Source organism: Mercenaria mercenaria, chromosome 12 (assembly GCF_021730395.1).
Source record: "Mercenaria mercenaria strain notata chromosome 12, MADL_Memer_1, whole genome shotgun sequence".
Lineage (NCBI taxonomy): Eukaryota > Metazoa > Mollusca > Bivalvia > Venerida > Veneridae > Mercenaria > Mercenaria mercenaria.
The window spans coordinates 34,259,777-34,281,772 of record NC_069372.1 but is presented as its reverse complement, the minus strand read 5'-3'; the positions used below and the strand labels follow the sequence as shown (position 1 = coordinate 34,281,772).

The window sequence follows — 21,996 nt, the reverse complement described above, 5'->3', positions numbered from 1 at the left end:
ATTGGGCGATCTGGAAAGTTTAGTGATCGCTTATATCAGATTTTTTTTCAGAAATATTCAGATTTTCACTCGGAATCTTAAAGATCCTAAAATAGGTTCAAGGGATGGACATAGATGATTCCTTTTTTCGTCCTTCCTTCCCGAAACCAATGTTAAAGTTTCCCATTCATCAGGTGGAATATTAAGTCTTAAACTCGAAATATTATGGGAAATATAAATATTTCTGCTGAAGAAGATCTTTAAACCGAAGGATTTATAAAATAGAAATTTTTCACCCGAAGAAGGCTTGAAGCCGAAATTTTGTGGAGAAAAAAGAGTGTTTTGTGCATACCAGAAATGCCTTTTAAAAAGGGCCATAGTTCGTTTGCTTATTGGTTTTTAAACTTTTTGATCGGGCTTTTGATAGACATATTATTATTATAAGGAAGATCGCTCTCTGAAATATTTTAAAACAAAACGTCATGTAGGAATCTTAACTTTGCTTGATGTACAGTATATTTTACAGATTGTAATGATGTCATGTAAGAACATCAACAATGTTTCATCATCAGCCGATACACGGAAAAAATGGAATATGTTTGCATTTTCGTGTCTAAAAAAAGATTTTCATGTAGAACTTTAATGAAAACAAAACAAGAACCACAATTATAATATTTGCACGAAGAACTCTTAAAATACTTAATCGCTTGACATTAGTATTAATATTTAATATCCTTTGACATTCAAATGAAAACTTATAGATTTGTGGTTCGTTTTACGTTCTCATTAAAATAGAGTACGAAATGCACGAAGTATATACGTTGCATGCATCTTTTGCTTCAAACAATGCGAATAGACATAAAATATTAAGTTGACGAACTAGTGACAAGATGATGTGGTGTGTTTAATCGCTAGAGTTATCACGACTTAATTAATTAACACGCATTAAAATTCATAAATCCTGGATAATTTTGCAAGTTGAAGTTGTTGGGCTCCGTGATGATTAGATATAGGAAGAACTTCTGTTGACTTTTTACTTTTTATTTTGCCGGCTGTATTTATAGGGATATAAAAAAACAATCATGGTAAGTTTTTAATTTGTAAGCGCTGTATATATAGAATATTCATGCATCGTTGGTGATTACTGTATACTGATATTTTCTTTCTATATACTCTACATGTATATATGCCCGTCCACTTAGCTCAGTAGGGAGAGCGTTGGTCTACGGATCGCGGGGTCGCGAGTTCGATCCTCGGGCGGCGCGTGTGTTCTCCGTGACGATTTGATAAAAGACATTGTGTCTGAAATCATCCGTCATCCACTTCTGATAATTCATGTGGGGAAGCTGGCAGTTACTTGCGGAGAACAGGTTTGTACTGGTACAGAATCCAGGAACACTGGTTAGGTTAACTGCCCGCCGTTACATGACTGAAATACTGTTGAAAAACGACGTTTAACCCAAAATAAACAAACAAACAAACATGTATATATATTTATTTTTTTACTTAAACGTGCTTCCCGCATTCAGCGGTTTAAACATTTATTGGAATTGTGTGATCATATTGTATGTTATACTATATTCTTGCAAGTTAACTTTGGTTTAGGCATTTCAGTTGTGCAAAGGGACGCACTTTCAGGATTCTGACAATTTAATGTAACATAATCAAAATAACGTTCCGAATTTTATACTCGGGGATTTAACTCTGCACGTGTGTAAAGTTGACTGGGCCCGTGTATAAAGTTGACGTGGCCCGTGTATCAAGTTGACGCGGCCCGTGTATCAAGTTGACGTGGCCGACGCGGCCCGTGTATCAGGTTGACGTGGCCCGTGTATCAAGTTGACGCGGCCCGTGTATCAAGTTGACGCAGCCCACGCGAATGAAAACGTATTGATCTACGGTACCGCCATCCCTACAGTAACAAAAACTGACGAATGCACTTTGCACAACGTCAAAACTTTTGACATTCAAACAATAAATCAATTTAATTGTTCAGAAGCTCGTCTGTAAATCAGCTTTTAAAACCTGTCATTGTGATAACAATAGCTGTATTATTTTAGAACGGCACTCGATATTGACATTTCAATATTGCACTTAGATCTGATATTTTTCGGACTTTATTTTCAACATTTTGTGTAAAACAGTCTTCACATTGTAAACTATTTGTCGTGACATGATTTTTTTTTCATTTTGATGGAGACCACCAAAGTTGAAACTGTCCGGAAATACAGTAGTAAAATGTTGTGATTTCTAAATATAGGAAATAACAGTTTTTTTTTCTCGTTACTATTTATTTTGGCATAAATACAACAAATACCTGGGTTTCTTTATTCTATATAAAAAAACTAACAAAATTACAAGGGCTGCAGTGAGAGCCGTTTTAGATTTCTAAAACATACAATTCTTTCTTAAATATTGCCAGTTCAGCTCAAAAGAAGAGTACTCTCGCAGAATGAGTGGTGGTTTTCTTTTTTTCTGCGCTAGCTGAATATTGAGTGGATGTGTCCCTTTTAATGCGTTTAAAGGTTTTCCTGAAAAAAAAAACAATTTTTTTTGTTTATAATCCAGCAATAAAGGTCTCCTCGAAAATTTCTATTACTGCTCCTGGACACCTGTAGTTTGATGTATATTAAATGCCAGGCTCTAACAAAACGAAGAAGAAATTCAAATAAAAGCTTTTTATTGAAACCTATTTTTCAAATAGATTCGTGGTCATTATACATTTGAATATGTAGTGAGAAGTCCCAAAAGGTCGATCCACGAGCGTGTCATTTCAGGAACTGGGCGGGTAGAGCTAATACTTCTAAGAGATCATTCAAATGCTTTATTTGTGCTGGAACCACAAGTGGTTACAATGACAAAGCTGCGATCATCACCCCCTCGGCCTCGACACAAAAATATGATGATATGCACTAGTCTCACCGCATAATGATAGATATGTACAAATAGTCTGTTTTAATAAAACGTGTTTTCACTCAAGATTTTTTCTTTAAACATAACGTTGAATCATGCATATCTTTAACATCGAAAACCTTTGTGACAAATACCTATTTTACAGTTTTGTATGAAAGACAATCTGTGCCATGTAGTGAATCAATGTGCTTTTTGACATATTTATTACGCGATATTAAATGACAATTGAAATAACTGACATACTGTTGTGTGATTTAGGTTTGAACGTTCTAATTAAACCAGGGGTTGATGACTTAAGTTATTGTACCAAGTAATAAAAGGGGATCGAGTATGGCAGGTCGAACGTTGCTAAATTCTATACATGTTATTCTTGTTGACCTTACATTTTCTAAAGTAAAAAGTTTATCTTAGTGTGATATCATGTCAATTTTTCATTCATAATTCTTGTTTAATATTTTTTATTTGCTAATTTCTTTCTTGCTTATTTGGTTTCTTTTTAAGAAAGAACAAAGTACTAAGAATAAGAAATATTCAACATTTTGAAACAAAAATTTAGGATGTTGAACTAGAATAACAAGTGTTTAATTTAGCAACATTTGGTCTGCCATAATCGAACATCTTAAATTTACATCACAGAAAACATTTTATGATGGTTATTTAAATAGATTTATGTCGGGTCGAAATATGATTAAAATTATTGTTTCGTTCACGCGTTTCAGAAAATATTTTCCCTAGATCTCCTTTTTGAGAAATAACATAAAATGGTAAGTCATCCAAAGAAAACATAATTATGTATGTAAGACCATTTTTTTCATTGTTCTATGCTACTCGAGCATTTCTGATCGATCTCCGTTTTTTATGTTGATTCTGTCACTCTTACAATTTATACCTTTTTGACAACAGAATGCAATTCTGAATCTGTTTGTTGAGTACAAGTCGTAAATTTTGAGGTTATATCGTATTTTATTAGTCAAAGTATTTGGACAGATTTAGATATATGTGTGAAGTTCTGTCAAAATAACTTTTTCAAACGTTCAAGGGTCAACAACTTACCAAGCAACCTTTGCCATATAACGAAAGACTTGAAGATGTTTTCAAAATTTTAAATGTTTCTAGTACCACTCCAGCAGTAATAGTTGCGTTCAGGCAAACTCTCTATGAAAAATAATGTTACGAAGTGAGTGAATCAAACAATATTGAAATGCAAGCATGTTTAAGGAAATGGGCGTAAAGCATATCTGTCAGTGCTTTAACATCGAATGTTTAAGAATAGATCATGTTAATGAACACTTGTTTATCCAGACTTGTCTTGTTTAATCAGCAAAAACGCAGTGGCAGCCCGGCTTTCAGATTTTTTTTCTACAATACATTGGTGGTTGATTTCGTCCAGCTTCCACTGTACCTTTATATGTAGCTATTTCGTCTTTTCAGCGGTCGTTGATACTCCCGCGATAAGACGCTAGCAGAATACATTACTATACACGGTGTTGGATTTACAATGGTATATCGGCATTGTGGCAACGTTAAATGTCGCAACGCCGCTAAATGTCGCAACCACCGTTAAATGTCGCAAGGTTGACGTTAAATGTCGCAACCACCGCTAAATGTCGCAAAATCGTCTGCCGCTAAATGTCGCGCCTTTAACGTTAAATGTCGCAAAAATTTGCCCACCGTTATATGTCGCAACACCAACGCTAAATGTCGCACTTCCTATTTGACACTATGATTATCAATTCTTTGTGTATATTTACTTTTTTGAGGGAAGAAAAATTAACAGGTTTATGTAATACAAATAATTATCTTAATGATAAGTGTTGTTACGTATAGCAACGAGAGGGCCTTGTTGGCCCTAGTCCGCTCACCTGAGTTCCACACCTTGCTTGAACAGTCACACAAGAAAAATATTTGTGAAATTATTTTGTAATAGGGCCAGTGTTTTAGGACAGAAGTATTCTGAGGTTTCTTCTAACTAAATACGATTTGGTCATAGTGTTGTATGTGTGTGTGGGTTGGGTATGGGTGGGGAACGGGGTGAATAACGACACAGAAATCTAAGACACAAACACACAGCACCAAGACAATTAATAGAACATATAAATATTTACATTTTTGAAGTGGGGGAGGGGCGGGGGGGCGGTGGGAGAGAGAGGGGGTTATGTGTGGGTAGGCGGAAAAGTAGGATAATGAGACTAAAGTAAAATAATGATTAAATAAATAGATTAAATGTAAAATAATATCAAAATTCCCGCTTTACCTGAAAGAATGTACAGAGGGCCACATAGGATCTTTCTCTGCCATTGAAGCTTGATAGTTACCTTATGACTCTAAATGTAAACCTCCAAACAAAGAAATAGAACCCATGGCTGATTAATAGAAAATCTTCGTTTTCTACAGCTGGTACAACACACAGTCTTCGTGTCGCGTAGTTGAACATCCATTTGTATAACAGGCCTGGATTGTTTCCCGAGCCGATTCCCCCCACCCCAAACCCCAACCTTGTTGGCTTACTAGTGACTTATTCTCATCAAAGTTGCACCCAACTATTTTGGAAATCATATTTTCTCAAAATGTAGACCCAGAACGCCCCAGAGGCGAACAATTTTATACTTATATTTCAAAATTCCCCAGGGGGAAGAACCATTGACCCCTTAAAATGGGGGGAGTACCCCTCCAGTACCTTAAAATGAAGAAAAAAAGTGCACCAGAGGCAACCATTTTATACCTGTTTTTCAAACTTTCCAGGGGAGAGACCCTGAGCCCTCAACAATGACAGGGATAACCCCTCCCATACACCGAAATTTTGAACAAAAAAAAAATCAATTTAGGTCCAGCATTCCATACTTGTACTTCAAAATTGTCAATGAGAAAAGACCCTAACCACCTAAAGTAAGGGGAGTGCCCTTCTAGTACGTACCTAAAAATAGACAAAAATGCACCACAGGCCAACATTTCCTACCTGTATATAAAAAACTTTCCCACAAATACGGACAGAGGAACCCCGTACCTACCGCACGTCTCCGGTGACGCTTTTGTTTTAAACTGGTGCCCCACATTCCCCCCCCCCCCCCCCCCCCCCCCCAATCTCAACAACTTCTGGCCCCCGGCCTGTTGTGTTACGAAATTCAGGTCGACTTAAGACATGCGATACAACGCGCGACAATACGGAGCGCGAGCTTAATGTCTCATGAGCTAAACAGGACTCCATAGAATTACATAGTTCAGACCTGAATTAAATCTAGTACTGTGGCGAGTACCACGTTAGTGCTCAAACCTTAAGATATGAATATATAAAGTATGTATGATGCGGAACCACTGAAAAGCAAACGTGCAGATTAGAATGAAAGGTCAATTCAGCCCTTCCCAAATCAAGCATGCATTACCCAGTCTTATCTCTAAGTTGTAAAGACTGTTTAACTTAGCTTATTTTGCTGTGCGACATTTAGCGTTGGTGTTGCGACATATAACGGTGGGCAAATTTTTGCGACATTTAACGTTAAAGGTGCGACATTTAGCGGCAGACGATTTTGCGACATTTAGCGGTGGTTGCGACATTTAACGTCAACCTTGCGACATTTAACGGTGATTGCGACATTTAGCGGCGTTGCGACATTTAACGTTGCCACAGGCATCTAAAAGTACAAAATCGGCAATAAACAATTCAATATTTGACGTCTTAGCAGTAAGCATTAAGGGGGAATAGCACTTTGTAATTTTTAATAACCCGCGTATGATTTTTATATCATATTAAAGTAGAAGTTATCCCCGGCATGAATGTGTAACTGTTTTCTTTGTTATAAGTGAAACTTTTTAGCTGTATTTAGCATTATATACATGGCATCAAGCATTTATTATTTTTTGGTTTTAAGCATTTGACAATCGGCCTAACATAGCTATGGCAGACATTTGTTTTTAAACATTTTCCTACAATGAATGCAAGTATATATTATAAAACAAAAACACTTGCGGAAAGTACATTCGTTAAAGAGTACGTTTTTTAGCAAAATGTCTGTTTTAGTCTACCGTCGTACAATTATTTATAGAAAAACTTCTGTAGTGTCTAGTTCGAAAAACATACAGAAATCCCCGTACTGCGTTAGACATACGGTATATCTAGCTTGCACCAATACAAATGAGATGGAAATTGTGTTTGCTTTTTATGATACTAATGACATATCAATAAAATTCATACTGATTTATGAGTATGTTGTTACTGCCTGTTCTGAAAAAAAAAATTTTGAATCCATTTAAACTTGAAGGTTTTGAGCTTCATATCGTTGGGTTTTTTGCCTGTGATTTTAAATATGGGGCAAACACATTTATATATGTGATGTTATCGTTGGAGACATATATAAGTGAGTCTGAGTTGAGTCTGTCCAATACTTTAATACAACTAAAATAAATCAATGAAATCTTAAATAACACCGAAATATTAAGCATATAAAGGTTAAAAAATAAATCAAAATGGCGCTGGTAATTTATATTCAATTTGTTCTAGTTAAAATTTGAAAAACATATAAACTTTAAAATTATTCGCGTGTTTTCTTTTGTCAACGAACTATTAATTATTCTTGGGTGTTGTGAATTATTGCGAATGCATTCATCTGTAGATAACCTTGTACAAAAACGTTGTGCAATGCTAAAATCTTTCACATGAAAGTCAAAACAATTTATCTCGCCTTTTCTGAAAATGAACAGCTTCATTTATCTTATCTACTGCAATACGCCATCGTCTCATTTGTAAAATTCATCCACAGCAAAAACGTGAAATACACATATACTATACTGTCTATTTCAACCGTAATAAGTTTGCATGTTTGAAATAGAAGTACGAAGTAAAAACATATTTTTAGCTCACCTGAGCACGAAGTGCTCAAAGGTGAGCTTTTGTGATCGCCCTGTGTCCGTCGTCCATCGTCGTCCGTCCGTCGTCCGTCATTTAATGGAAATTTGTGCGAATTCAAAAAGCTGTCTTGAAAATGATTAATTTTATGGTAACTTACTTCATTACAATGATCCTGTAGTATTACGATCCTCTACAATGAGCTTGTATAGATACGATCCTCTACAATGATCCTGTATGAATACGGTCCTGTACAGTTATCCTGTATGAATACGATCCTCTACCATGATCCTGTATGAATACGGTCCTGTACAATGATCATGTATGAATACGGTCCTCTACCATGATCCTGTATGAATACTATCCTCTTCAATGATCCTGTATGAATACGGTCCTGTACAATGATCATGTATGAATACGGTCCTGTATAATGATCCTGTATGAATACGATCCTCTGCAATGATCCAGTATGAATACGATCCTCTTTATTGACCCTGTATGAATACGGTCCTGTACAATGATCATTTATGATCATTTATGAATACGGTCCTGTACAATAATCCTGTATGAATACGGTCCTCTACAATGATCTTGTATGAATACGGTCCTGTACAATGATCCTATGTGAATACTATCCTATTCAATGAGCCTGTATGAATACCGTCCTGTAAAATGAACCTGTATGAATACGATCCTATTCAATGAGCCTGTATGAATACGGTCCTATATAATGATCCTGAATGAAAGCGATCCTCTACACTGATCTTGTATAGATACGATCCTGTACACTGATCCTGTATGGAAACGGTCCTGAAAAATGATTCTGTATGAATACGATCCTCTACCGTGATTTTGTACGGATAGAATCCTCTACAATGATCCTGTATGAATACGGTCCTCTACGATGAGCTTGTACAAAAACGATCTTCTACAATGATCCTGTATGAATACGGTCCTGTACAATGATCCTGTTTGAATACGATCCTCTATAATGAGCTTGTATAGATACAATCCTCTACAATGATCCTGTATGAATAAGGTCCTGAACAATGCTCCTGTACGAATATGATCCTCTACAATGATCCTGTATGAATACGATCCTCTACAATGATCCTGTATGAATACGACCCTTTACAATGATCCTGTATGAATACGGTCATGTACAATCCTTATGTATGAATACGGTCCTATACAATGATCCTGTATGAATACGGCCCTGTACAATGATCCTGTATGAATACGATTCTGTCCAATGATCCTGTATGAATACGTTCCTCTACAATGATCCTTTATGAATACGATCCTGTACAGTGATCCTGTATGAAAACGATCCTCCACATTGATCCTGTATGAATACGATCCTCTTCAACTATCCAGTATGAATACGGTCCTCTACACTGATCCTGTATGAATACGATCCTTTACAATGATCCTATATAAATACGATCCTCTACAATGATCCTATATGAATACAGTCCTCTATAATGTTCTTGTACGGTGTTCTTGTACGATACGATCCTCTACAATGATCCTGCATAAATACGGTCCTCTACAATGAGCTTGTATAGATACGACCCTCTACAATGATCTTGTGTGACTACGGTCTGTACAATGATCCTGTATGAATACGATCCTCTACCCTGCTTTTGTACGGATATAATCCTCTACAATGATCCTACATAGATAAGATCGTCTACACTGAGCTTGTATAGATACAATCCTCTACAATGATCCTGTATGAATACGGTCCTCTACAATGAGCTTGTATAGATACGATCCTCTACAATGATCCTGTATGAATACGGTCCTGTACAATGACCCTGTATGAATACGATCCTCTACCATGATCCTGTATGAATACTATCCTCTTCACTGATCCTGTATGAATACGGTCCTGTACAATGATCCTGTATGAATACGATTCTGTATAATGATCCTGTATGAATACGATCCTCTGCAGTGATCCTGAATGAATACGATCCTCTTCAATGATCCTGTATGACTACTATCCTCTTCAATGATCCTGTATGAATGCGATCCTGTACAATGATCCTTTATGAATACGGTCCTGTATAATGATCCTGTATGAAAACGGTCTTCTGCAATGATCCTGTATGAATACGATCCTCTTTAATGATCCTGTATGAATACGGTCCTGTACAATGATCATTTATGAACACGGTCCTGTACAATAATCCTGTATGAATACGATCCTCTACAGTGATCTTGTATGAATACGGTCCTGTACAATGATCCTATTTGAATACGATCCTATTCAATGAGCCTGTATGAATACGGTCCTGTACAATGATCCTGTATGAATACGATCCTATTGAATGAGCCTGTATAAATACGGTCCTATACAATAATCCGGAATGAAAGCGGTCCTCTACACTGATCTTGTATAGATACAATCCTCTATAATGATCTTGTATGAATACGGTTCTGTACAATGATCCTGCATGAATACTTTCTTCTTCAATGAGCCTGTATGAATACGGTCCTGTGCAGTGATCCTGTATGAATACGGTCCTATACAATGATCCTGAATGAAATCGGTCCTCTACACTGATCTTGTATAGATACGGTCCTATACAATGATCCTGAATGAAAGCGGTCCTCTACACTGATCTTGTATAGATACGACCCTTTACAATGATCCTGTATGAATACGGTCCTGTACAATGATTCTGTATGAATATGATCCTCTACCGTAATTTTGTACGGATAGAATCCTCTACAATGATCCTGTATGAATACTGTCCTGTACAATGATCCTGTTTGAATACGATCCTCTATAATGAGCTTGTATAGATACGATTCTCTACAATGATCCTATATGAATATGGTCCTGTACAATGATCGTGTATAGATACGGTCCTTTACAATGGTCCTGTTTGAATACGGTCCTGTACAATGAGCTTGTGCAGATACGATCCTCTACAGTGATCCTGTTTGAATACGGTCTTCTGTAATGAACTTGAGTAGATACGATCCTCTACAGTGATCCTGTATGAATTTGGTCCTGTGCAATAAGCCTGTATAGATACGATTCTTTACAATGGTCCTGTTTGAATACGGTCCTGTACAATGAACTTGTGCAAATAAGATCCTCTACAGTGATCCTGTTTGAATACGGTCTTCTGTAATGAACTTGAGTAGATACGATCCTCTACAGTGATCCTGAATTTATACAGTCATTGACAATGAGCTTGTGCACATATGATCGTCTACAATGATCCTATATGAATACAGTCCTCTACAAAGATCCTGTTTGAATACGGTCTTCTGTAATGAACTTGAGTAGATAGGATCCTCTACAATGATCCTGTATGAATATGGTCCTGTGCAATAAGCTTGTATAGATACGATCATATAGAATAATCCTGTTTGAATACGGTCATCTATAAATTAAATGTTCTTGATACGTTCTTGTATGGATACGATCCTTTTCAATTGACCTTATGTCTATCTCCAACATTAAACATGAAATGCCTTTACGTATAAACTGACTAGTTTTTTGTTTTAATTTTCAGGTTCCTAAACTGCTCAGGTCATGTTTTTTCGCCGTTACATGTTTCATCCAATTGTCATCCTTATCTCTTGCCCAGGGACCACCAAAGTCAGGTAGGGGCCTAGACATCTTCTATTTGTATTTACATTTACATTTGAACTATTTTTACCCTTCTGTGACAAAACCCTACTTTGCTTTTCAAACGAAAATTTTATTTTTATTTTTTTATTTCAAACTTTACCTCAGTGTAACTGATTGAAATAAATAGCTTTAATTTTCTTGGTACATGCGCACATATATTGCATTTAACAATACTTCGTTTGGCTTAAAATCATATTCTACAATTCTTTTTTAAGCATGTCGACCAATCGCAGATGTCATATTTCTTTTGGATGGATCGGACAGTATATCCGAGCAGGAATTTAGTGAACAGCTTCAATTTGTACGAAGTTTTGTCCAACTTTCTGACATCAGTCCGGAATCGATACGTGTCGGCTTGACTGTAGTCAGTAGTACCATTGGCGACGAGTTCCCGCTATCGCTAAACTCAACAAAAGAAAACTTGGTGCAAGTACTTAACAGTTTAAACCAACCACAGGAGGGGAGCAGGACCGATCTTGGATTGGTGGAAATGGAACAATTATTTAACAGACATGGTGAGTTTTCCCAGTCAAAATATACATTTAAAGATTGCATCGCAGGCTGGAAAATAAGAAAGCACATAGAATATGGTACAAAAAATAAAATAATAAAATTAAGAAGACAAAGTCTTAAAGCTATTACCCCCTAGTAAACTGGATTTAGTACTAAAATAAGGTACTTGCTAACTTTATTCTTACACTTAGCTCGTTAATTGTTTCTTTATTGTATTGAGAATTATACACATGGTTTCTGTGTAGTCGAACTCGAATGTAGGTATAAGACGAAGCCCTTTCCTATAAAAGAACTTGAAATCTTCCGATGGTTCCCGCCTTTAGTACTGTCATGCCTCAAGGATGGGGACCCCTAACTCACGGTTTTCGTATACTAAATCAGCAGATTTTCTCGAACGAGATTATCCGCAATCTTCGCCGCTAAAGCTCGGCGATTTACTATACAGCTGTTACAAACTGTCATAATCAGCATTTGAGCCGCGCCATGGGAAAACCAACATAGTGGCTTTGCGACCAGCATGGATCCAGACCAGCCTGCGCATCCGCGCAGTCTGGTCAGGATCCATGTTGTTCGCTAACCGTTTCTCTAATTGCAATAGGCTTTGAAAGCGAACAGAATGGATCTGCAGGCTGGTCTGGATCCATGCTGGCCGCAGGCTGGTCTGGATCCATGCTGGTCGCAAATGCACTATGTTGGTTTTCTCATGGGGCGGCTCCTTTGTTGAAACGTATACAGTACATGAATTTCAAAAAAAGCTACTATTTCCGTAAAAAATAATTAACGGTTACGACAACATTTGATTTTATAATTATAGTTTTATTCCTGTGACAAAATTAGATAACGCCCAACAGTCCTGCCGATGTGGTTTTTGCCCTAGATACTGCGTGTTCTGACGTAAAATAATGCAAATATGTTAATTTTTGCATAATTAACAAATATGAAAATAATTTCAAAAACAAAATCTCATTTTTTTTGAAAACCAGATGTCTGGTTTAGATCTCTATGCCATAATATGATAATAAATATGCCACATGACCAGCAGAAGTCGATAAACTTTAAATAATTCACCAGTTTGTGTCACCTTATGACACCAAAACCTGTCCGTTCTTGACAAACTTCGGTTTTATGCTTGGTTTGTTATATACACAAGGTAGACTCAAGCCATTCTACTGTGAGTGACAGTCTTAAATCGTATACCACTCGCACATATACCATATATATCGCATATTTGCCCGTTTCACGAAAGTTAAAAAAAATCTTTCTAAGTTCTGTCTTAAGTATGGACTTTTAAATCACAATTATTCCATAGAATATAACTTTTATCTTTTTGAAAAAAATGTGTTGTTTATTCAGTTTTAGGAAACATCTATCTTATTTTTGTTAAAAGAAATCTACTTGAATCGTGAAACGCCTTACTTCTAAGCTCTGACTTTGCCGTGAAACGGACCTCAGAGGTTTATTGTTAACTATGCACCATTAATTAATGTCAAGAAGTTTTTTATTAGCGTTATTTCATATCAAAATATATTTTTTAGTTGCCAGATTGGGATAAGTGTTGTAGAAATTGAGACCACACAAGACTGTTTCTCCTTAATGCTTCATTACTTTGCAAATGAAGCAGGTTCTTGAATAACTCAAATGAAAGTTTTCAACTTTTCCTATCTTCCAAGAACCTCGCTAGAGAGTAGTTCAAACAATGTAACGATTGAGCTGGAAGTAACTGATATATACTAAGAAAACATTAAACAGGAAAGGATAATAAAAACTAGTAATTAGGTCGGAAATTACGTGTTAGATGAAATAGAGAAAAGTGAAAACTTCACAGGTCGCTCAACACGACAAAAATGAAAATGTTGCAGGCTCGGTTTTATTGAGCCTGTTCATGGACGGTAGTGGAAATGCATGCTACCGTCCACGCCCTCTAGAAAGACTGTATTTTTAAGTAGGAAAGGAAATGTACTGGCCTCTCTATAAAAATAGTATACTGCAGATTCAAGTCAAGCATTTTCAACATGTATATAATTATGATACATGCGCTATTTCAGCAAGACGTGGTGTGTTACGTATTGGGGTCATTCTAACAGACGGACGGGCCAAATATGTCCGGGCAACTGAGGGTGAAGCACGAGTTATAAAAGACGCTGGCGTCTTTCTAATCGCCGTCGGTGTTGGTAGACTTATCAAGGTATAAATACAGTTTATGTATATTAGAGCAAGGTCTGCCGTAAGCCTTAAGGCAAACAGAGGAAAAAAATGTTTCTACAAGAGAACAAACATACATCTCGAGTAACAAATGTAACTGGCCCTGCTACAGTTGATTTTTATTTGCGAGCGGAGTGCTAAATAGTTTACTGCTGTAGGAAATTGGCCCATTACATGAAAATCAGATATACTAAAGTCTCCTAACGCAGCCATTCAAACATACTGTTGTTTATGGGAAATTTCAGGTATTTTCTAAATATTGTAAAGAAATTAAGTTTATAAATTTGAATAAACTGCTCGAACCAAGGGGTACATCTCGGTATACATCACTTGTTTTTCAGTTCACTGAATTAGAGAAAATCGCATCAACAAAAAGAAATGCATACAATTTGGAACCAATTGCTGAGTCAACTAAATACCTCGCTGACACTGTCAACTTCCTCGGCAAGGAGGCGTGCACAGGTAAGGTGTTTGTGCAAACTTTTGATATAACGTTCAGTGCTTTTGGTTTTGTTGGTATTGAGTGTGTGTGTGTGTGTGTGTGTGTGTGTGTGTGCGTGTGCGTGTGCGCCTGCGTGTGTGTGTTCGGGTTTAACGTCTTTTTCAACAATATTTCAGTCATATAAACCACGGTGTCTACTTGTAGCAGTGAGCACAATGCCCAACTTTATAGTGCTGCCTCCTGGAATATCACGCCGTAGACACATGGCATGATACCTCACCCAGTCACATTATACTGACACCGGGCTGGCCAGTCCTAGTACTATCCTCTTAATGCTGAGCGCCAAGCGAGGAAGCTACTAGTACCATTTATTTTACGTCTTTGGTATGACACGGCCCTGGATCGAACCCACGACCTCCCGCACTCGAAGCGGACGCACTACCACTAGGCTACCGAGGCGGTTTGTTGGTATTGAATGGTGCCTGTATACTGTTGTTGTTTTTGTTGTTTTGATTTGTTTATTTTTGAACAACAAAAGATTATTGTTCTAGATTTCCAGAAATGTACGATGTATCTTCTACGTTCATTGTAATAGCCGTTTGTTCCTTACACAACACTTTTTAAAGAATTTAGTCAAATGTAAACGCAATTCACGTCATGGGGCCAATACATGCTACTAATATTTTTCTAGCTGAGTACTTCAGTTAATCAAAATATATTCTCTGTCTTTTTTTCAGGTCATATACTTGTAAACGAGTTAGACATGAAGCCCCCAGGAAGGGCTTCCGGAAGTAGCATGGCAAAAAAGCCAGTGCAGACTTTAACGAGTAAAGCACCATCATTAACAACTATACCGGCAGTGCAGATAGCAGATTATTCACTGATTGATTTGAACACTTTAACTGGTGGAGTCAGTGGACATAATGTTATGGGTGATATGCTTAAAGCAAACAGTCTTATGCAAATAAAGAACACATTCGACGTAAAAATGGAGCCATTTGAAGCACTGAAATCCATAAAGTCTAAAATTCCAATACCACAGCCTGCAGAACAACTAAAAGATGTTTTACAAACAAAGTTTGCAGGACCAAATATCAATATTCAGATGTTAGGGCCCTCAAATACAAAAATGCCGTATGTTTCCTACAAGATGGGTGATGGACAGAGATCTTTCACAAGGTTTACGGCTCCTCATTTAGTAAACACTCCATCTCCTTTTTCGATCAACCGCACAACGCCCTCGAAGACCACAACGTCTGCGGCTATAAACATCCCCGTTATTAACACTACGCCAAAGTCGCCACCTACAACAATAGCCGTCACTAAATCTCATGCAAAAGTCGTGCAGTCCCGAGAACAAAGTCCAACACCAAGCGAGACAGCGGATATGATCATTAAGTCACTGACTGCCAGTAAAAACACATTTAATGATTTTCTTCTGGATATGGGTCCCGCGAATGGAGTCACACCTAAAGTAAAACCTACTATAGATATTTTTCCCGAAATCACTCCTACGAGGGGTGTTGGTGTTGAATTTCAAGGACCGACCGCTGCTGAAACTTTAGCATTCCTTAAACAGGAAATCACACCCCCGAGAACCTATGAGGAACACATGAACCCAATTTTTCAAATGTTTGACGTCACAGACCCAAATAGAAATACTAACTTGAGAACAAAAGCAGTGACTGTCCAACCAACTACGACGACAGTATCACCAAAAGAAGCCTATAAGAGGGCAGAAATGGCCGCCATGAGAGGTTCGTCTCAATCAGTTACTAAGTCATTTGCTCAAGTAAAAAATAATGTCTTCCGTTTTTGTAAAGCCAAAAGCTTTTGCGCCAGGTCAGGTACGCGGAACAAACATACTCTTCTCAAAGTGCACTTTTCTATATGTAACCAGCTTTATTGTTTTGTCACCCTCAAACTATGAAATGAATACATATACCATGTACATTTCACTTCTTTCAGATCGTTGCTCAAAAGGACGTTTTGTAGATGGTATTGCGTACATATCTAAGCCGGGAACATGTTCTGAATTTTTGCAATGTTACAAAGAAGCTAATGACTTACACGTTCGGATCGCTAGATGTCCTTTCGAAACCTTCTTTGATGACGTACACTCTGTATGTAGACATCACGAACAACTTACGTGTTTGACAGGTAAATATTTCATGCATTGCTTTCGTCCGTTCTTTATTTGAAATATAATGACAAAAATGTGTGCACATTTCCTGATCACTAAGGTTTCATTGGTAGATAATTTGAAGTTATTCTTAGGGAAATGAAAATTTCTTTCGCAAAGGTCAGTTTCTCCTGTAGCGTGCTGGGTTTAGTAAAACTTTTTTCAGTTGGGGCCTCCTCGAAGAGGAAAAGCGGTGCTTACCAGTGTTAAAGTGGCTGATTAAAAAACTGTTTGCGGGAAAATAATTTCTCTTTTGATATGTTATGATGGTAAATACACGCAAAAAACTCTTCTTTCATTGGTGAATATCGCTCGACCGCGGTTATGCAATACTCTTCTTGAATTTTATGACATTTAAAGTTATTTTAATATTTCAAAACAAATAATTTTATTGTTTACATTCATTTTAACAATTTATGAACGTCAGACAATAAAACCCGCCCGCTTAGCTCAGTAGGTAGAGCGTTGGTCTACGGATCGCGGGGTCGTGAGTTCGATTCTCGGGCGGGGCGTATGTTCTCCGTGACTATTTGATAAACGACATTGTGTCTGAAATCATCATCTGTTTCATGTAAGGAAGTTGGCAGTTACAGAATCCAGGAACACTGGTTAGGTTAACTGCCCGCCGTTACATGACTGAAATACTGTTGAAAAACGGCGTTAAACCCAAAACAAACAATAAAGTTTTCTAATTTTGTGTTGTTAAAAATGGGTCCCGCCGGTTTTTGTAAACTGGAGAAGGTAGAACAACTCGAGTTCTTCACAAATGCACAAAACGGCTGTTAAATCATTTTAGAGGATTTTTGTGCAAATGATTTGTACATCTAAATTAATCCACAGCGTTATTTTAACCTTTAAAAATAATTCACTCAAATTTTAATATTTGAATGTCGGACCCGAATTTTATGAAATTTTTAGTTATTTGACATGTTCTCTTACAAAATAATTATCAAATACAACCATCTTAATAATCTTTCACTGTTTGAAAATGCGATTTAAAATACACTGTACATGTATCTGTTTAGAAGGTAACGAGGCTATGCAGAGATTCCGAAAACAGTCACCCGAGAGCCAGTTATTCCCAACCACACATACAATGCGGTGTTAGATCCTTTGTCTTGCATACCGTATTCTTCAAATACTAGGAAAAATATTTAACAAAACGAAAACTTTTCTTTCAAGCACTGTTTTATTAAAGAAGAATACAAATTTACGCATTCATTCTTAAACTACTGCACGTGAGCCGTTTACACCCCAGGGTTAGGACGAGTTTTTCAAGCATTTTCAAAAAAACCGCGGAAAAATCCTGTTCGATATGCAATAATTATTTTTCTACAAGACAGTACAAATAAAAGCATCACTGCACCTTTTTCTACCTGAAAGAATTTTTTTCAGATCCGTGTGTCGACACTACTGTAACATCCTACGATCATCCGGGCAGCTGTCGTGCATACTGGCATTGCGAAAGAAGAAGGTCCAGACCCGCATGCTGTCCATCCGGTACATCATACGTCCCTGGGTTTGGATGTGCACGTAATGCCACGTGTTCAGACACGTGCATGGATTTCGGAAACCTTAATCAAGTCATACATGCATGTACGTTCCATACGATATCAGGCAATAATGTTTTTTAGTATCTTTCTAATAATTTTTTCAACTACATGACTATGTATATGTACATAAATTTGATAAGTTAATTATTGTGCATTGAATAACCAGTGTGAAAAAAAAATGAAAATTGCGTTCCTTATTTTGGGAAACATTGACAAATGAGAAAGTATGACATTTTTTTCTATTAATATAAGGAGTTCCTAGAAGTTCAGGAAACTGTGATAGTTATTCGGAAAATATCCTTTTTGTGTATTTTAGCAAAGTGCAAGCTGCTGGCAATGGATGCTGATCCTCATTTTTTCTTCGAGCACGTGGCCGGCATGGGATGGGTAGTGCGCACGTGCGCACAGGGGTCAAAATTTGATCAGATCCTTTGTAAATGTAAAGGGGCAAATGAAATTATAGTGGATGGTAAGGATGCATTTGACTTATTAAAAGTTACGTGTTCAAGAAATAAGTGTAAGCTATTTAAACCATTAATATAATGTTGCTGAACTATGAAAATAGACAATGATCATTTATAACAGATCACACATAGGCTTATATAATAACAACAGTTCAGTCTGTCTTTCGTATGAAATCTATCTGTACTAACTTCTGCCTCTTCAGTCACTTACACACTGAGGTGGATAATTACGTCCGCATGAAAGAATGAAAAAGATGCAATACAACTAATATGACCTTTTGAATGTTTGTTTTAGTGTGCAAGCCAGAGTTGTACATGGACTTCCAGGGTGGACTAGTAGATGTTTCAGGGAACAATCTCGCTATGGGTATATACAATGTCGAGTTGGACGGCGGCACGGGAGCATTCTTTGGGAAATCTCATCTGAAGCTGTGGCGATTTTCTGGGTAAAAATAAACATCTCATTTTCTCCGTGCAGTTTACCTTTTGCTACAAAATTGTATTGACCGAATTAATATGGCCAGACGAAACAATAAATCAGAGTCGTATTTGAATGCAGTGAATCGTAGAACTAAGGGGTAAGGAATGCCTAAACAGAAGTTAATTTTGTACGACTGAAAATAAACTGAAAAAAAATAAAATCGGGTAATTTTTGAAATTTGGAATTTAGGAAAATGGCTAATAATGGAGAAAGCCAATTTAGTGTATGGCATCATTTTCATATTGCCCAGTTATCTTTTTACTGTCAAATAAAAATGTCAATAACTTTAAGTCTTTTGTCAAACTTTCAGAATGTCTCTGGGACAGCACGTGACTATTAGTTTCCGGTTCCGGATAAGCGTTACAGCGAAAAAGGGCAGGTTGATGCACATAGTTTCGAACTGCTGTTACAGTTGTGGAGCTGAACCACAGCCGTCACTGGATATTGCTATAATTCCTGCGGACCAAGGAGGCGTGGCCGTGTTCAGCACTACGACAAAAGAAGCTGGGGAAATATTCTTATTTGTACCCTTTAAAGACACTGTAAGTATACTGGGTGCTTTGTATAGGATAGAATAATTGGAGTAAAAGCTTTAATTTATACATGAAATGAGTCCATGATTTTAGGTATACTGTCATTTTCAGCTAAAAATGGTAAACACGTGTTTTACTTTTTCACATAAGATATATTTCAGACTCGCTTTGGGAAAATTTAGATATTTGAAGATTGCTTATTCTATCGGCTAATAACTATAAGTTTAACAGTTTGAATCAAAACAGAAAGGACGTTCAAAAAAGCAAATAACACAAGCAGTGAGCTTTCAAAAACATCTACAGGTGATAAATTACAAGTTGTGTTTTGAGTACAAGGAAGTAGAGTTTAAGTTTTCAGCCTTGAACAAGAACTTATGTTTTAGTTTGATATTCTAGTTTACAGGTTGGAATAAATTAGAGTACAGATACGATGGTCAGAGTATACGAGGTACAGTAAATGGACAATCTGCACAGAAAAACATAGTCGGCAAGTCATTTCATTTTTAAGTATAACATGTTAGTTAAAAATATTTAGGTACATGTATTTCATTTTCGGGTGTATAAAACACTTGTTATAAAGAATAACTCCAACGTTAAAACACTCTTTTACAATTTCATTTCTAACATGATTCAGCTTGAAGATTTTGTCAGAGAAAAAATAATAACTGATAATGTTATGACGTAATTTGAAAAAAATATATGGATATAACATACCCACCAACTGGATATAGCCTCGTTTTGATTGTAAGGACTTTGGAAGTCTGTCAGGTAGATATGTATGTTCGCTTCCCAGGTATTACAGTTCATAAATAGATTATATATATTTTACAGGCAACATACTGGGTAGGTCCGAGCCTTTGTTGATCGGATCATGCGGGGTATCAAATGCTTACGACGGATTTCTAGATGAGGTACGACTAACATGAAGTTTCTTAAATAATTATCGCCTTTGCCCATTTTGTTTTTGTTTGAAATTCATACATTTTGTTCTATTGCATTTGCATAAATTATTGCAATAAACATAATAATGTGCGAATATAATTGAAGCGCTACAACATATTCATATTAATGAAGTTAATTAATGTTATGGAAGAATTCAAGTTATTTTACGGATATATTCTCATTGCCTCAATATAAATTTATCGTACTGTTATATACTTGGTAAAGACAGCCTTTGCTCTAAGTGGAAACTGTCTACAATTCCACTAAATGTCGAAAGTCTAGATCTACCAGTAGAAATTTATCTTTTGACTAATTTCAGTTCAAGTTCTACATGTGTAACCCCTGAGGAATACAGATGTTAGAAAGTGTGGACTTTACTGAAACTGAAATGGTGGCATCGTCGGCATGGAGCAGATTATTTGCCTCTCTTTTGAAGCCTTTATAGTTATAGTATATATGAAGAATGAGAACACTGCTCCATACATCAGGACATGTGTAACATATCTTTGTTATTTAATTTTTATTTCATCATGCAGTTATTCAGTGTGTAATAATAGCATTTTATCATAAATGCTTGTCATACTCATTAAATGAAATGTCAATAAAATGTCAGCTATCTACACATTTGTAGAAGTAAGAGTCTATTTAAATTCAAATCAAATGTTTGAAATAAATTATGAATATAAAACTGCAAATGTATTGCAGCAGAAGTGTCAAGTATGCAATGATTTACACATAAAAATGATGCAAATATGGTTATCTCTAATACCATCATTAGCACTTTCTAGCCAGAGCAGGCCAGAACTATTTCGTCACTTATGATATATTGAAAGATGGACTTTATTTTTTTTTTTTGTAAAACCGTTCATTTTGATGCGTTGAAGCATTTTTGTTATCTGTATATATTTATTATTAAATGGTGTAATGTTGTTTATGTATACATTGATAATGAAAGAATATATATATTATTATATTATATGGAATGATTATTTGATAAATGTTGCATTGTATTCATTACAAGTATGTCCGAATGGTTTTGGATTCGTGTTTTTACTGAGTACCAATCCAGAACATGTAACATGGCACCAAACAGGACTAAAAAATTGGTTTCTCATCTCATTCAAATTGTAGATGTACTACACTGAGGTATGGAATACCTGCTGGAATCACAAGTGGAACAGCAAAACCAAATGCCCAGATTCTGTAAGACCCCTCTTTCGATCATGCAAGGGTATGAGAGTGGTTCCAATTATCATAATTTGTTGGAACCTTAAAGAATGGTACCTTACAGTATACA

The 21,996-nt window shown here is 36.5% G+C and overlaps 1 protein-coding gene across 2 annotated transcripts; it reads left to right on the top strand.

Moving 5' to 3' along the window:
- Positions 1-482: 482 nt before the first annotated feature.
- On the top strand, positions 483-21,734 carry LOC123533983 (uncharacterized). 2 transcript variants are annotated; one of them, XM_045315995.2, is made up of 14 exons: positions 487-1,064; positions 11,269-11,359; positions 11,603-11,902; positions 13,946-14,085; positions 14,444-14,564; positions 15,282-16,301; positions 16,513-16,704; positions 18,122-18,322; positions 18,596-18,748; positions 19,039-19,189; positions 19,535-19,766; positions 20,154-20,244; positions 20,589-20,668; positions 21,019-21,734. In XM_045315995.2, the coding sequence occupies exons 1-14, from the start codon at positions 1,062-1,064 to the stop codon at positions 21,043-21,045; spliced, it is 2,802 nt and encodes a 933-aa protein (XP_045171930.1). In that variant the 5' UTR covers positions 487-1,061; the 3' UTR covers positions 21,046-21,734. The 2 variants fall into 2 exon arrangements, with proteins under 2 accessions (XP_045171931.1, XP_045171930.1); XM_045315996.2 differs by lacking the exon at positions 18,596-18,748 and having other exon boundaries at positions 483-1,064.
- Positions 21,735-21,996: the final 262 nt, after the last annotated feature.